Source organism: Spea bombifrons, chromosome 1, assembly GCF_027358695.1.
Source record: "Spea bombifrons isolate aSpeBom1 chromosome 1, aSpeBom1.2.pri, whole genome shotgun sequence".
Lineage (NCBI taxonomy): Eukaryota > Metazoa > Chordata > Amphibia > Anura > Pelobatidae > Spea > Spea bombifrons.
In genome coordinates, this window is record NC_071087.1 from 17,702,389 (window position 1) to 17,720,248 (window position 17,860).

A 17,860-nucleotide genomic window follows, 5' to 3' on the forward strand; every position below is an offset into this window, starting at 1 on the left:
TCCTGACTATTGCAACCCCTAACTAGTCATCCCAGAATTCCTTGTACCTCCCAGAAAGTGGTTCACCCAACCCCTCTTTCCAGAGATTTCCTGTATGACCCAATTATGGAGGAGACAGGTAGTCTATGCAAACATGCACACAGTTATGTTAATATACATCGGCTTCAGTTGTCTGACCCCCTGTGGGGTATCCCACCTCTGTTGGAGCCTTTGTTCCAAACCCTTTGTAATGCATTACTATGCAAATTACCTTACATTGTAAAACCAGATATCTCACCTTATAGAAACCCAAATCGTCCCCAAAACATTATGCAATAAATGTAATATCACATTTTAAAGGCACCCTTCATTTCTTACAGTATTAAATGGGAAAACACTGGGGACGACTGACATGGAAAAGGACTTAGGAGTTTTAGTTAACAGTAAATGTACCTGTAGCGACCAGTGTCAGGCAGCTGCTGCTAAGGCAAATAAAGTCATGGGGGGCATCAAAAGGGGCATAGACAAGGAAATAATTCTACCACTGTATAAGTCACTAGTCAGACCACACATGGAATACTGTGTACAGTACTAGGCACCAGTGTACAAGAAAGATATAGTGGAGCTGGAGAGGGTTCAAAGACGGGCAACCAGAGTAATAAGGGGAATGGGAGGACTACAGTACCCAGAAAGATTATTAGAATTAGGGTTATTTAGTTTAGAAAAAAAGACAGCTTAGGGGGGACTTAATAACTATGTATAAATATATAAGGGGACAGTACAGAGATCACTCACAGGACCTATTTATACCCAGGACTGTATCTATAACAAGGGGACATCCTCTACAGCTAGAGGAAAGAAGGTTTCTACACCAGCACAGACGGGGGTTCTTTACAGTTAGAGCGGTGAGACTATGGAACTCTCTGCCGGAGGAAGTGGTAATGGTGAACTCAATAAAAGAGTTCAAAAGGAGCCTGGACGTGTTTCTCGAAAGCAATAATATTACAAGTTATGGATATTAGATTAATAGGGAGAGAACGTTGATCCAGGGATTTATTCTGATTGCCATATTTGGAGTCGGGAAGGAATTTCCCCCCTGGTATGGGGCAATTGGCATCTGCTTCATAAGGGTTTTTTGCCTTTCTCTGGATCTACACAGTAGGGACACAATAGGTATATAGGTTGAACTTGATGGACTTTGGTCTTTTTTTCAACCTTATGAACTATGTTACTATAGCAGTTATGCTGCACCACGGTCAATGTTTGCCTCAGTATATAGTGATAGGTGCTATTCTGTACCACCGTCAATGTCTGCCTTAGTATATAATGATAACAGTTATGCTGTACCCCTATCAACGATAGAAGCAGTTTTAAAGTGTGTGTGTGGGGTGGTGCCACATACAGGATCCGCCCCAGGTGCCAAATACTCTAGGTACACCCCTGCGCACAAGTTTTTTTTTTGATCCTCCGCTCGTGATTTGCTCATAATTTTACTTATGCAGAGAGAATTTCACCTTTAAAATAGACCATGGAAGTGGAGTCAAAAGGGTAGAAATATATAGTTCCACTCCCTTGCAATGTGAATTTTTTCAGCTCCACGAACTTCGCTTTATATGGACTGTGTGACAAAGAAAAGTGGACATTAGGAGAGAGGCTTGTCTGTCCGACATGTTGACATTACAGTAAGTAATACTATTGTGGAACTGCCGTATTTTCCGGCGTATAAGACGACTTTTTAACCCATGAAAATCTTCTCAAAAGTCTGGGGTCGTCTTATACGCCAGGTACTGAAATTCAACAAGCCGGACGATTCCCCACGAAGCTGTAGCATATCTCTAGGGGAGGGGCGAGCGGAGAAGCCACCTCCCCTGGGCCGATCTTCAGGGCCGTCCCGAGGTAGGTGCAAGATCTTCATTTCCCCAACTAGCCCTGATCAGAGCTGGTTGGGGAGATCACGACCTCCCTCTAACTAGCCCAACATTAGGGAGCTCGAGGTCTATCATTTCAGACCTCTGCTTTACTGCTCCCTAATCACTACGCGCCGACTATTGATGCAGAGCGCGGGGATGACGTCATATCCCGGCGCTCGGCATCAATTGCCGGCGCGTAGTGATGAGGGAGCAGTAAAGCAGAGGTCTGAAATGACAGACCTCACGCTCCCACAACTTGATGGAAGAAAGAAGATGAGAAAGGTAAGAGATGGGGAGAAAGGGGTGTATGTGTATATATGTGTGTGTAAGGTCAGTGTATGTGTATGGTCAGGTGTGTGTAAGAGCAGTGTAGGTATTTGTGTGTTTGTAAGCTGGTGTGTGTATATATATATATATATATATGTGTGTGTGTGTAAAGGCAGGGGTGTGTGGTGAGGGCAGTGTATAAATGTGTATGTATGGACAGGCGTATGTTAGTATGTGTAGATATATATATATATATATATATATATGTGTGTGTGTGTGTAAGGGCAGTGTATGTATGTATATGTCTGTATAACAACCAGCCAATCACCGGTAAGGTACATCACGTGCCGTGATTGGCTGGTTGTATACTGGGTAGAGGGGTAGTCTTATACAGCGAGTATAGCCCAAACTCTATATTTTAACTGGAAAAGTTGGGGGTCGTCTTATACGCCGGAAAATACGGTAATACTATATTATCACACTATAATGTAGTGCATGAGTGAGCTGTACCAAATACATAGACTAACAATTTAAATTTAACATTTGCAGAAGCATACTGTGTGCACAAAATTTTGGCTCTGGAAAAATTTTTGCACAAGACAAATTTTCTGCGCACACCACCTAAGAAAAATTAGAGGGAACATTGCTCACCATATTATGACCACCTTTTAGCGCTTACATAAAAATGGTCAAATGATACATTTATGTAATTTACATAGTGGCCAGAAAAAGTAAATTTTCTCAAATGTGTTCAGTTCTTTTAAGTTTTTGACTGTCAGAATACAAAATATCTTCTTGGGAGCTTGAATGAAACATGTCTGAATCACTAGGACTGTTAATGCATCTCTTTAGGAATAATTCTTTGGCGTCTGAGGTTCTGGGTATAATGTGAAAAACGTTATCCAAATATTCTATAATGGAGAATTTGCTATAGATTTTCTTCCCTTTCATGTTTTTTTTTTTTTAATTACACTCTGGACAAAACCGATGGGTAAATAGGTGCTACATAACTTATAACTACTTATATCCAGTAGGAGCTGGATGATCACACTGAGCATAGGCATTGGGATCCACAATACATGTTTTTGTCTTCTTCATTTTCATAGCTACAGGAGACAAATACTTCTATATTTTGAAAAGGTTCATTTTTATGTAGATACGTCTACTAGGCAATCATTGCGATAAGCAAATAGTTTTGTCTATTTGCATGTCTTCGGCCCAGAAAGGATAAAGCCTTAATTAAGAGGAAGTTTGATATGTCCAAGAGTGACTGTGAATTTCTTCCCCCACGCTGAGTAAGGTTTTCTATAATCTTCCTTGTAGAAAAAAGATGAACTCTGTAAAAGAAACAACATTTCTAAGTAAATATTTCTTCATTTATATTTATATCATGTATGTTTACACTGTAGTCTCCAAAAACACACACACACATACATATATATATATATATATATATATATATATATATATAGTTCTGTTGGTGATAAAAGCATGGGAACAAATTTATTTTTATATATATAAAATATTTTGCTTTTTTTCGTGAAAAAAAACACACACCCACATATATATAAATATATATATATATTTTTTTTAAATATAAATAGGAAGCTAGCTGAATAAGAAGCAACTTTCCTCCTCATAAACCACAGCCGTAATTTGCATCCTTTTCTGAGCCTGAAGAAAAAAATAATCACGGTTTTCATTTTGTCCAGTTAGGAGCTCTAAATGAAGGTTCCGGAACCTGCAGCCGTTATGGCTTCACAGGCAAGGAAACGACATCAGCCGATAATAAAAACACATGTCAAACCTGTGGCGTTTTGCGCGCCAGATAACACCGCCAGGTGGCAGATTCCGCCCCAGCACACAGCAGTAGAGCCACTATTTTGTAGCATTACTGGCGACCATTTGCACGGAGACAAAAGCAAGCGGCTCCAAGAAAATTGCGTTTTTCGAGCTGTCAGTCACTACGCAGGCGCACGCAAAGAAACACTAGCAAGAGGCCTGTGATTAATGCTTAACCAATAGGAGGCGGCGAGGCCTCTGCAGCCCTTTGGCTCGGCGTTGCGGCCAGCTGATGACGTGTAAAGGGCGGGGGTTTCCATCATATCAGTGCGGGAAGGCTGGCATTGCCATGGCTCCGTGTAAGCAGTGATTGAGCGGCTTGAGACCATCACACACCATGGCGGAAGGGAAGCCGGAAGAGCGTGGGGCTACTCCGCCGCTCTTAGTTTTTCTGGATCCTTCTCCGGTGGACGGAGCCTCCGCGCCGCTGGTACCTGTCCAGCCGGTAGACAGTGGCAGGGCGACCCCCGGAAGCGCCGTTAGGTTTTTCTCTGGTAGGGTTAGGGAGGATGAGGAGGCCGGGGAAGAGGAGCCGTTGCTAAAGAGGAACGCTGCGCTGTCACCCAAAGCGGCCAGGAAAGGGAGAACGCGGCTCAGCTCGTCCTCGGACCGGGACAGTCTCCTCAACAGCGCCGGTAACGTTCCTCCGCACCGTCTGCCGATACACACTGTACTGTGACGCTACGCCTCCTGCTCTGCAACTCCCAGCACGCTTAGCCAGCCAGCAGCTGCAGTTCCGGCGATAAGATTATTGAGCGTTCACTAGCATTAGCGGAAACATTAATGACCTATACCGGTATACACACACACACACACACACACACACACACACACACACACGAGCTAGCATGGCTGCTCTCCATTTTAGGTCACAGATCGAAGTGTAGATATTGGGATCCCGGTGGCCCTCTGTCGCTTAAACACAAGGCAGAGAATAGTTTCTTGAGTCACGTGACTTCTAATCATCTCTTGATCACAAGTTAGCTGCCTGAATTTACCTCTTGCACACCAATTTCAGGTGGCCCTCCGCACTCTGATTCTCTCGCTCCTTTAAAGGATTCTGGAGGCTGTTGATCTCTGGAGTATCAAGTTTGAAGAAGACGGTCCCTTTATTGTCCATCTGAAGCGCAACGGATTGCAAGCCTACAAGACTACGTATTTCTTTGAGTGCGGAAGAAGTATTTTCTTGGCGGCCTTGAAAGCTTGCAATCTATTACACTGCAGTCAGCCAGTAAAGGCTAACATGGTGCAATTCTTTAGCTTTATAAGGGAATGGTTATTGAGCTAGGGCAGTAGGTTAGCTGTTGCTGAGAGTGCTGGGAGTGCCTTCCATTGAATGGCTCTTTGTGACGTATCCAAAGCCTCGTTTAAGTTCCTCCATGCCTGAGCGACGCATGCGTTTGCTGTTAGACTGGTTTATTGTGACCCCAGTGCTGTGTGTTCGTAATGGATAAAATAACCGTTTTCTAGGGTTTCAGAGAAGAATGTAATGAGTGTTGAGAGTCTGAAGCTCCGTGGCCGGTGTGGCCTCCCTCGCAGCCCTTTGGCTCAGGGATAAGACCGTAGCGTTATATGTGAGTGGCCTCTCCTCGTTCGTTCCGCCATCGTGTGCCAAAATCTGCAACACTTCAGAGCATATAATGTAATTTGACGCGATGTATATCACCACGGCTGGCAGATTGTTTCCTGCCGTTTCTGTGTGGGGTACGATGGTGCATTTAGACTGCGGAGCGTTGGATCAGCTCTGTATATCCATACGTTCGTATATAGGGAACTCTTTGTGATTTGTTGCTGTCTCTGGCTTAATGGAAATGTGCATTTGGTGATAGAACTGGATTAAGTATTGTTTTACAGAATGTCCTCTTTGATTGGCTAGTGTATTACCCAATCGCGACGCATCGTTTTCATGCGATGGCCTATTTTATCTATTGCGTAACTGTAATAAACTTTACATCATCGTTGTGAGATATGATGTAGGACTTTGGAAGCTGAAGTGCTTATATGTTGCATCTTTGGGTCAATGTGTCAGAAACAGACACACTTGTGATTTTCTTACTTTCAACAACCTTATATTGGAAAGTGACAGAGTGTGTCTTGGTGACTTTGCTTCACTTTGAATACTTTTTAAAAAAATTTTTTTTATATATTTGCCTTGTATGAAGACAAAACAGTTTGGTCTTGGTTCGGTTAGAATGCTATTGAATTGGCAAACGTTCCTTTAGGATATGTACCTGACTTCTGGTTGGTGATATTATTAGTTAAGTGGCGTAACCAGTCTTTGCGTGCGGCCCCGGGTTTACTCACAAGCAAATCTAAGCTGAAGCTTTAAGTAAATATATTGCTGGTTGTCCCCGGGCTGAAAGCTGCTGCGAAGAAGTGTAAACAGGCTCCGAGTATAAGGAGTGGGCTCTGTAATGTGTGAATACATTTTTATTTTGGTGCTAATTGTACGATTGTCCCTTTGCTTTCTAGGCCACAGCGGAACTGGGGAGTTGAATGTAATTTTGGATGATGTGGAATTTGCAGACATAATCCACAGAGCGGAGCAGGCCGCTGAAAGTGGGGTCCTTCCAGAGAGAATTTCCCAGGGGTCCAGCGGAAGCTATTTCGTTAAGGATCCAAAGGAGGTGGGTGTTTGTTGGTAATAATAGAAAACAGTGTGTGTGTATATATATATATATATAATGTGTGTGTGTGTGTGTGTATGTATATATCTATCTATCTATCTAGTATCACAACCTCATACTGATGAGTCCCATTAAGGACGACAACAGCTGTCCATGAGTGGTGAAATGGCTACTGCATCTGTTCCTGAGTTTTGTCTGAAGGCTGTCTTGTACAGGGTGTAATTGTTGACCTTATTTGCATGCGCCTACCCAGAATCCCTTGTGGCTGTGGCAGCACCATGAGATTTCTGAGGGAAAAAACAAGCCTTTTGGCTTGTCTGGTGTCTGTAGATGAGTGTTTAATAATGCTTCTACTACTTCTATATATAGATATAGAGATTTCTAGATATAGATAGATATATCTCTATCGCTATCCATGTAATATATTTGTGTGTCTGGCCATATTGTGTTAAAAATCAAATTTTGTAGTAAATACTAATTTCCCGGCTCCTGAAAAGGAAGAATTTTTTTTTTTAATTTCTTTTTAAATGCCTGACCTGAGCAACGTCGGCAGTTTAACTTCCTGACTCTTCTGCAGTCGTTTAACCTTGTTAGGGCCACTTTCTTAATTTAGATGAATGCAAGAGTACTACTTCTAGTACAAACTAATATTTTTGCTTACCTTTTTTCAGTCCGCATGAGACCAGCAGGGTGGTAAATATAATCCCTGACTTTTAATGTATAAATGTATTTATTTTAAATTCTTTTTTTCCGCGTTTTTGAATGCAGAAAATCATTGGAGTCTTTAAACCAAAATCAGAAGAGCCTTACGGCCACCTTAATCCAAAATGGACCAAATATTTTCACAAGATCTGCTGCCCTTGCTGCTTTGGCCGTGGCTGTCTCGTTCCCAACCAAGGATATCTTTCTGAGGCCGGTGCCTATCTGGTAGATGAAAAATTGGGATTAGGAGTTGTACCAAAAACTAAGGTAAACGTCATCTTCATGATATTGATTCATAGATTAGAGATGGTTTGTATGGCACTTGGGAAACATTTAGGGCCCTGTCAAATAGTTTGCGCATGTGAGCTTCATCTACTGTAGCTTAGTGTTGCAAACATGTTCTAATAATTCAAATCGTTGATTCAGATTTAGGTCTATTACATTTTTAACGTGTCAATTTTGGCTTCCTATGATCTAAATATACACACATTACTAAAACGTAAGAATCAAGCTGAAGAGAATCCTGCTGGAGTTTATAATGTTGGGGGAGTTCTAGTTTTGAGTGCTCCGTTCTGGTCATTCTTCTTTGCCAGTCTTCATGAAAACCTGCAGATCTGCCTTTGCCTTGCATTAGTCTGCTACAACATGATGGGTCTCTGGAGATGTGCGGGTTAAACGCTGCCTTTCTTTGTAGTGTGATTATTCACGGTTTGGGTGTGATATTGCAAAGAGTTACAGAATGCAAGCGGTGACAAAAATGTGTGAAAGTAGGTATAAGACGCGAGTTTCTGCACACGGATGTCACATGCTTCGTGAAACACAGAAGTGTGAACATGAATTAGTTTTATTTTTGTGATTATTCCATCACTCCTAGTATTGTATAGAATTATAAGAATGAAGGGGGGAGGGGGGCACATGTTAACAAGAAATATCTGACATACTATAATTATAATCTACCTAAATAGAATCGGTTATCTGAAATGTATCGGGTCCAAGAACTTGTAACTATTGTAACTAGCTGCAGCCTGAGGCTACCAAGTTGGATTTTGTTTCTATGAAGTTTCTTTTACGTTACCCGATGACATGGTGTATATGTAGACTGTCAGCCTGTAGAAGGGTAGACTGAGGGGCAGATGAGGTAAGCAAGATTTTCCATCATCTGCCCCCAAATGCAGCAAAACAAATAAATGGTTTAGTCATCTGTTATCTTTGCACAGGCTCCAGAAACAAAACGCGTTCCTTTGGATGCAGCGCCTGGCCGGCAGTGCTGTTAATCTGTAGTTGGTCACTTTTATAAATATAATGTGTATTTTTCTAATTTGTTTTTATTTAAGGTAGTGTGGCTTGTCAGTGAAACATTTAACTACAATGCGATAGACCGGGCAAAATCTAGAGGCAAAAAATATGCTTTAGAAAAGGTGCCAAAAGTGGGAAGAAAATTTCATCGCATAGGATTGCCTCCCAAGGTAAGGAGTTAAATATTCTCTCTGCCCGGTATTCCGTAGGTTCTGCTTAGATATCTGGTCAGTGTTCTTTGTTGTGTTTGGTTTTAATATCACTTAGATTAGAAGCTGGCCATTATTTAAAACTAAATGCAGTTTCCAACATAATAACCGTTAGTACAGAGAGACCGCTTTCCCTGCAATAGGTTAGAATTACACTTCCAATATGTTCCAGCAGACAAGCCACCCGACCTACAGTGAAGGAAAAAATTATTTGATCCCCCTGCTGGTTTTGTATGTTTGCCCACTGCCACAGACATGATCAGTCTATACTTTTAATGGTAGGTTTATTTGAACAGTGAGAGACAGAATAAAATCAAGAATAACGCATTTCAAATAAGTTTTACTGTTGCACAGATTGCTTTTATAGTTTAACACTTTTACTGTGCAGATAAGTGGCTGTAATCTGTTTGCTTGGCTGACTGAAAATAATTTAACACGCTAATGTACATTATACACGTTACTGGAACACTGAAGCATAAACATACAGTATATTGGGTACTATTCATAGCAATATTCCAACCTTAATTGCAAATTGTATTTGCTTTCAGGTTGGGTCTTTTCAGCTCTTTGTTGATGGTTACAAAGAAGCCGACTATTGGCTTAGAATATTTGAAACGGATCCGTTGCCCGAAAACACCCGCAAACAGCTCCAGTCCCAGTTTGAGAGATTAGTTATACTGGACTATGTAATCAGGAATACTGGTGAGTAAATGGGTGCAACATAAAATACTGTGAGAGTGAACTGTGCTTTGAATTATTATTATTAGTCATTACACCTTTTATAGAGTGCCTTTCAAAAAATATAGAAAGGTAGTCCTCTAGTTAGACGGATTGTCTTGACTCGAACTGTACTTTATTTCATGGTTTCATGGCCCACCTCCCTGTTCCATCCTTGTTGTATTCATATTTTTGACGGTGTGCCCCTGTTGGCCGCTGTTTGTATGCTGCAGCGGGTCATTTTGGTTTTGTAACGATAAGGTGGGTCTGCCAGACAAATGATAAATCCAAAGTTGACAGTCCTGTAACTTTAGTAAACGGTTCCCCAGCTGCAGATCTTATCAGTATATCGATACCTTCCCTGCCTTTATATTTCTGTTTCATATATTGAATGCGTATATATAATATTACGTACATGATGTAACTGAATTTTTGTTTCAGATCGCGGTAATGACAACTGGCTAATTAAATATGAAAGCCAGGATGACGATGCTGATATTTCAGAGAAGGGAAGCGATTTGCCAGTGTCAAAGGTAAAGAGCACTGAATACCTCTTCTTCTGGTTGTAGCTTTTAAAAACTTGCACGTACATAATTAACATTAGTATTGGCGTAATATAAACAGTTAAAGGCTTACATGCTCTGAGACTGCTGCTGTTTCTGCCTCAGCCCTCCTCCCGGTCCATGCAATCTCTAGTATGGGACAGGTATATAAAGAGTGGAGGGCTGGATGTTCCTGAATGCCTCTGTAATCACCGGAAATTAGCCTGGTATATTTCAGCAAGCACAAAATAACGCTTGTTTCCTCTCTATCAGGATTGGGCAACTAAAGAACCGCTCATCAAAATTGCTGCGATCGATAATGGCTTAGCATTTCCATTCAAACATCCTGATGAATGGAGAGCATGTAAGTACTGGTCTGTAACGGTCATCAAACTGTCCACAAAGATTCTGAAATAAAAATATGAATATACATGCATGCATCTTTATAATAGCGTAAATCATGTTTTATTTAAAGGGAAACGTTCAGTTTTGTGCATTACAACCCTTTTCTGTGCTCAAATCTGTCTAAACAGTTGCATGCTACTGAGGAGCCCATGTAACGATGGGTAAGGAATCAAAGTGGCTTTCCTTGTGTTCTATCTGCATGTCTTAGAATGCCTGATATGCTTGCACAGTTTTCAGATATGTTCATATTGGCATATGTGTATTTAATGCTGCTCGCTGATCATTAAAATGATCAGTATTATTGTGCTACCGATGCCGTGTTTATCTCAAGCATTTTTATCCCAATTAAGCGGACATCAAAGGTTGTACTGTGTGGGTTTAATTGCCAGGTTCTGAGACCTTGTTTTGCAAACATACTTTATTATGTAGTGACAGAAATTAAATGGCCTGTGGGCAAACAAATCAAGCCTGTCCATATATAATTATACACCCACATCGTACAAGGTATGTGATGTATGGTTCGAGTGAGTAAATGGTTTTATTTTTTATTTTATTTTTTTTTTCTCTGGCAATAGATCCTTTTCATTGGGCTTGGCTTCCTCAAGCTAAAGTTCCATTCAGCCAAGAAACTAGAGATTTGGTTCTTCCTCGCATCTCGGATATGAATTTTGTACAGGACCTTTGTGAAGATCTGTATGAGTTGTTTAAGGTGAGTAATTGGGGTAAAGGTAACAGTTTGGCATGGTTTCTTAGAACCAAATCAGAAGTATCGAAATTCACCGTTTGCTTAAAGAAGGTGAGAGGACACAACAGGTGCCGTTTCTTGGTATCGGTAAGCTTTATTGGTAACACCACTCAGCGGTGAGTGTTATAGTAATGCTAACGAACATCTCCTCTGTTGTTCATTTCATGCCAATCATCTTCAGCAAAGCAATCCTATGGAAAGTACTGGGGATGCTTTCTGTGCATGATGTGTTTGGGAAATCTAATTCCTCTACGTGCCAAGCCAACACTGGAGCGGACTGGCGCTAGGTGTATCGTATGGCTGGAGCGGACTGGCGCTAGGTGTATCGTATGGCTGGAGCGGACTGGCGCTAGGTGTATCGCATGACACAGAACTTAGCTGGGGATGGGGAAATGCACATGCAATATTCTGCGGAATACCCCTAGGCGTTTGAAGCGGACACTAAGTAAATTAACCGTGACCTCGGCTATCCTATGCATATGACGGCTGGAGTGTCCCTTTTTTAGGGTTGTGGTGTATACTACAGGCAGTAATAGTAGTAAAGAGTCGTAGAGGGCTATGATAACACAGAGAGAACATGTACGTATAGATACTATGCGGCTGCTTGAAAACCTTATGCAAACCGGGTTCCCCTTTAAGGTATTTACTACATTTTAATGAAAAATATTTATTTTCCCAATGCTTTTAGATGCCAAACCCCTTTGGTTTACTCTTATTTACTTTTTCTTCAGGCTGATAAAGGATTTGACAAGGCAACGTTTGAGAAACAAATGTCTGTGATGAGAGGGCAGGTATGTAGATTTTTTCCTGTTACATTGAAACCTAAACCAGATGAATTTATTGGTAACCATAACTGTCTTTTGTAAGGAAGGTGCTAACTGAGGAACAGACAGCTTTGACACTCCAGCTGTTATAATTCTGTCTGTGTTGGGGAAAGGGTGTGATTAGCGCACCAGTAACGGCTAAAGTCCCAAAGGTTACCCTTTATATAGCAGTCCTTTCACATCTCAGTTTAATCACCTCAGACATTGATGTAATACAGAGGGGCAGGATATTAAACCTTACAATTTTGTGCAGCGCTGGCTACTGTCTCTGCCGTGAAACTCGCAGAAAAGCTACAGGACACGTCACGATGTATGAGACCTTGAACACTTTGTGCATGATGTATGCAACCATCTTCTCACTGATATAAGGGTTATAAGTCCCTCTGGTTAAAAAAAAAAAAAAAAAAAAAAAAAAACACCAGCATAGGCAGACCTAAGGCTTGTACAGTTAAATGTAGAGATAGAGCTTTCTTGAGATAGACAGGACTTAAATTTTAATTTAGATAGACAGGACTTTTAAGGATTTAGTGCTGCTCTCTTCTTTAATTCTTGGTTGCCTCAGGTATTTTCTGCCCCAGTTTTATTATTTTTCTGTAGGCTCTAGGTTGAGCTGATTCTGGAGGTCTGAGGTGCTGCATGGCTCAAGTCTACCGTAGATTGTGCATCGGGGTTCTAAGGCTTTTCATTCATGGCTTTGGTGCAGTCCACTTTTCACGTGATAAAGTCTGTCTGTCAAACCGTATCCTGAAGCCCCTTTTTCTCAGGACCGCGGAGCTGCTTTTGTACCCGCTGGTCTTCCTCAGCTTGTTTGATTCAGAACCCAAACCCTATGACTGAACACATTTCTTCTTGCCCACCGGTTACAGTTTTTCAAATCCCTTGAATAAAAGCTGAAGGAGCTGGTAATACTGCTTTTGAAGCCTCTACTTTGGTTAGCTTCAAACCAGGTATTGCTATAGCTTACCCAGGTTGAGGAAGATCTAGTATCCAGAGCACTAAGAAACTAGTGGTGGATTATTTATGTAATGTGTCTTCAACAGTTTATGTGGCTGTTAGAAGGGCCTTGTGGTTGAATGCTTGAGCAGCTGTCAATGGATCTAAGGAAAAACTGCTCAACTGGCCCTTTCATCTGATGCTTGAAAGTTGGAAGGCTTATCCTGATTGTCAGATTTTTCTGACTGTTTTAAATCCGTTTTAAAATGGATCTCCTCTTGGTTTTCCCCCAAGCTATTTTACAAGGTTCACTAAAGGTACTGACTGGATTTGCGCTAGAATGTCTACCAAGATTTTGACCTGGGGCCTTAACACAGTTCTTAATCAGCTCACCAAAGATCCATTGAAACCGTCAGAAGCTTTGTTTCATTTTTGTTTCAGAAGATGGCTTTGCTGGTTGCCATTGCTTCTAACAGGTGTATTGGTGTAGTACAGGCAATGAATACCCAGGAACATTTTCTTCAGATGAAGGGAAGATCGTTCATGCCTTTTGAAGGGGATGCTTTTCTATATTAACAGAACCCAGACATGGAGAAGATACTCTAAACTCCAACGAATGACCTAAAACGCCCAAGCTCTCAGCTTGATTGGTATTTCAAGCTGTCAGAAGCTGCTATACCAGAGCTAATCTGCATGTTCCGGGCTTCCTCACAGCTCACTCCACTAGAACTGTAGCTACTTCTGGGTGGAAAGACATCTTGTCGCTTCTGAGCGGATATGCAAGGCTGCTACTTTGAAGAGCTTACCCCCATTCTCCAAACACTACAGCTTGAGTCTTCGCTCAGTCTGTGCCACCAGGGATGGCAGGAAAATGTTGAATTGAATTGCAATGTTTTTCACTTTTTATGCCTTGGTGGCACAGGCTGCCCCCCCCCAAAGTTTTTTTTACTTATTTATATTGCCTTCTGTGAGGGCAAAAAGAGTGAGCAGCCCATTTAGGTGCTGAAGTCTATCTCCACTGTACCCCCAAGGGATTATAGGGGGAGAGCTAAGTTTACCGTAAGTGGAACTCGGTGTTGCTTCCTTATAGTGTTGCTTCCTTATTTATGATCTTTTACTTTTTGTACATTCTTTGCATTTTGCAAGACAAGTTAATCTGGAATGGATGATTTATGTATACAGAAGTTAACAGAGCCATATAAAAATACCTCACTGACAAATCTACGCGCCTTAATAAATGCGCCAGTCATGCGTTCTGCGACGGCAGCTTCCCTATAGGACAAATGGGCCTGTTTAGAAATGTGCTGAGCTTTATCAATTCGTTCAGATCTGCCATTTCACGAACTTGAGTATAGTTAATATAATCTATACCTGCACTAATTATATATTACACACACATACATACACAGATCATGGCATTTTGTGCATATATAATCCACTGTTATAAGTATCCTAAAATCAAGCAATTTAGTCCTTGATTATTCTGGTTGGGTTTTAGGAACATAATATCCACCGAATTTATTTATTTTTTCCGGATTTTGTTTCTAGATTTTAAATCTGACGCAGGCGTTAAAAGACGGCAAGACCCCGATTCAGCTTGTGCAGATGCCACGAGTAGTCGTGGAACGAAGCCGCAGCGGAAGTCAAGGAAGGATCGTTCATCTGAGTAATGCTTTTACCCAAACCTTTCACTGCAGAAAGCCGTTCTTCTCCTCGTGGTGAAGAGACCGGAGGCTGCACGGCCGTGAATTTATAAAGCTGCTCTTTTGCACAAAGTACTGCAATAGCTGAAACCTGCTGTCTGATATTACCAGCTGCCAAAAACCTCTGGATGTTTGGGAATATTTTTGAATGTAATTCTTGTTCAGTTACATCGGCCGTCGTACAATCGTTTTGTCGGGGAACGAGGCAGGGGCTGCGTTGGCTCGTACTGTATTTTTCTAATCTGTCGGATTTATAATTTTTCAACGTTCGGAGGGACATGCTGTAAAATGTTTACATATGCTGGAACTTCTAATCCGTGAAAACAAACTGCAGATTTAATTTCTTTTTATAATGTGAAAATATTTTGTAGAAAAAAAAAAAATTATATATGGATAATGCCACATTAAATGAAGGAAGTTTGATTCACATCTGGAGATGCACTTTTTTTGCCTTTGTTTTCCCAAAAGTGCCCTATCACTTTGTTATTGAGGGATATTTTCACTTGTCACACCGTATAGGGACCAAAATGTATAATTTCACTTTCCATCAAGTTTAAATCCATTGTGTCTTATTCATTAAACAAGTGTGTAAATCCCCCCCCCCCAGTGGTCTTTTTAAGGCTTGTACTGAATATACATTGTCATCGGATTTAAGATCTAACCCTTGCGGGTCGTTGTCAGGCTGTGTTTTGACTTGGTTAAGTCCGGTAAGCGGCTTGCCCAGTTATTACACAGTATTGGAAGATACAAGGGTTCGTATTACTCCCCTAACTTGGGAAGGGCTATGGGGGCCCACCAAAGCATACGGCCCACCTCGGCTTCTGTGATTTTAATATATCGACCTTGCTGTTTACTGTAACATCTTCAACTTGCACATACTTTAGACTCAGGGTTTATAAGTAAAACGTGAATCACAAACCACTTATCCACTAGGGTATCTCGCGGGTGAGTGGGCTTTCAGAGTGCACAATATTCCAATAACACGGCCTTATCTCGAGACCACGTGTGCTGCGCTTCACAGAACAGTCCACGAGCCTCGATCGTTCATGTCTGCCATAAAGGTAGCAGGATACCTTCTCTTCCTAAAACTGTAGATGTAATCTCGCCAAGTACCCTTTGTTTTTTATTCTTTCATGTGGAATATGTGAATGGGAAGAAAACATTTAGATTTCTGTACAATTAAAACACTGTCTAAAGAAGATTTGGGGAAATCTACTTTCCAAATGGCTGTAGAGTGTTGGGTTCTGTATTTAATTACAAATGTTGAATGCCTTCGTACATCTTCTATATATATGTATATAATGGTTTTGAATGTAGTTATGGAAAAATAAAGGTTTTCTTCAAATGCTGCTTTTCGACTGAACATTAATAACCTACAGATGTATAAGACGTCGCTGTGAAACGGTTAACAGGTGATAAAGGTTTTTTTTTTATTATAATATTTATGTGGCTATAATGTCTAATCCTTGGTTTCCAAGCTAACTGGCGCATGTATGGCTAGGGGTAGAGACCACAGACTTACGTTTTAGCGAGAAACCGCTGGTTTGGTGAGGAACAAGCATTTTTGTGAACTATGAAAAGTAAATGCATTATTTTTTTTACCGGAAGATGTGGTATATTGGTCATTTCTATCATCATTTTGGGATTACTTTTGATATGCATTCTTCAAAAATGGGGGGTAAAAGAATACGCATAAGAAGATGGTAGCAGCTGCCCTCCTCAGTGGTCTAACGATTCCGTTAGTTAGTAGCTTAACTTGCAGTTTTCGCACATGCGCACCAGGGCCTCAGCCCATGCTGTAGCCGGAGGTAAGTATGTTGTGCGTGGAAATCTACTAAGCTCAACAAATCTCCTCCACAGTATGTAGCTGGGGAAAGGGATAAATTATCCTAAATGGTGGGATTCTCTTTTAAATGCTGTGCTGCGTGCACTAATGTAGATTAACACTGAAGAAAATGTGATTTTGTCATCTTGTTCCAATAACCTTCCCGGAGGCTGCCATTGTTTGCAGTCATGTAATATTTTGGGTGACCTTTCCTACCCAAGCACCATACTGAGCCGTATTCTTTGTGCTAAAGCTTGATGCGTTCTGTTTCTCCATAAACTTTAGTCAATGACCATCTGGGTGAATTACGCTTCGGTCATTCTATAGTTTCCCACATAAAGTTTAAAAAAAAAAATGTAAAAACAATATTTTTGGGATTTATCAAATTATTATTTGAATCTGATGTCAAGATATGAAGAACAAACACCCAAGTGAGCTGCTGGGGGGGGCATAGATGGCAGTGGACTGGTAATGTGGGAGATTTCTTAAAACTTCTGTCATACCCCATTATTATTGCTAAAATAGCCAAGGTTTATATTCGTAACGGGAGCTGGGGTTTGTGAACTGCCATTCGGTGCAGTCGAGTGGCCTGCGTTTATCCTAGTTGCCCCCCCCCCCTGTATTCACTGCAGGTAAAGTTTGTAGGTTTGACTCCTCCATACACCCCATGAACCCGTGAACGAACCTGCGTGTAACACGCAGTCCGCTGGCTTAGCTGTGTGTATTACACCAGGCCCCGTCTGCAGAAGTTGCTTGCTGCTTTGTCATTGATAAAGCATAGCGATATCAGGGAGTTCAAATGATCAACTACCTCTTTAGTGAATAATCTTAAAAAATATATACTATTGCCTGCTTTTTTATTGTTTGTATTATAGACTCATCCTTTTTTGCTGGAATAGGTGGGGGGCTGACAGTGACCCGAAGTTAATCCTTCACTGAAAGTACAGTATGAGCCTCTCCAGCAACCAATGGCTGAAAAAGAGTGACTCTTTTAGTGTAAATCTTCCCGCTTTTTATTTCCTAAGATCATTATTGGATAAAATCAACCCAAATGTAGAAAAAGATATTATCAGCACAGAGATCCTCCAGCCCACTAGGGGTGCTATTCTCACCGTGCGTAGCGCTACATGCAGAAGCATTTTTAGCATTTATTATACGTAGTGCTGCTTTCCTTACTTTACTTCTGGTGGTTTCCCGCAGTCGTTGTGCTGAGCAAATTGCTTGATTTTCTTTGAGATGCCACTAACGACCAGCTGTTGCCCTCAAGAAAAATGGCGGATGTGCTTATTTCGGCTCTAGCTGCGGGCTTGCGCCCACAGTAAAGATGGCGAGGA

At 41.3% G+C, this 17,860-nt stretch overlaps 1 protein-coding gene across 1 annotated transcript; it reads left to right on the forward strand.

Annotated features, from left to right (window-relative positions):
- Nucleotides 1–4,133: 4,133 nt before the first annotated feature.
- PI4K2B (phosphatidylinositol 4-kinase type 2 beta) lies at nucleotides 4,134–16,046 on the forward strand. The gene is made up of 10 exons (XM_053458344.1): nucleotides 4,134–4,633; nucleotides 6,471–6,625; nucleotides 7,394–7,594; nucleotides 8,662–8,793; nucleotides 9,381–9,534; nucleotides 9,991–10,082; nucleotides 10,365–10,455; nucleotides 11,072–11,205; nucleotides 11,973–12,032; nucleotides 14,547–16,046. The coding sequence occupies exons 1-10, from the start codon at nucleotides 4,336–4,338 to the stop codon at nucleotides 14,718–14,720; spliced, it is 1,491 nt and encodes a 496-aa protein (XP_053314319.1). The 5' UTR covers nucleotides 4,134–4,335; the 3' UTR covers nucleotides 14,721–16,046.
- The last annotated feature ends 1,814 nt before the right edge of the window (nucleotides 16,047–17,860 follow it).

What these genes read in the sequence shown, in the direction of transcription:
- PI4K2B (XM_053458344.1), top strand. Translation starts at nt 4,336, where the DNA reads ATGGCGGAAGGGAAGCCGGAAGAGCGTGGGGCTACTCCGCCGCTCTTA. An exon ending in GAGTTGTACCAAAAACTAAG is followed by an intron (nt 7,595 to 8,661) that starts GTAAACGTCATC and finishes TTTTTATTTAAG; the next exon opens with GTAGTGTGGCTTGTCAGTGA. An exon ending in CTATGTAATCAGGAATACTG is followed by an intron (nt 9,535 to 9,990) that starts GTGAGTAAATGG and finishes TTTTTGTTTCAG; the next exon opens with ATCGCGGTAATGACAACTGG.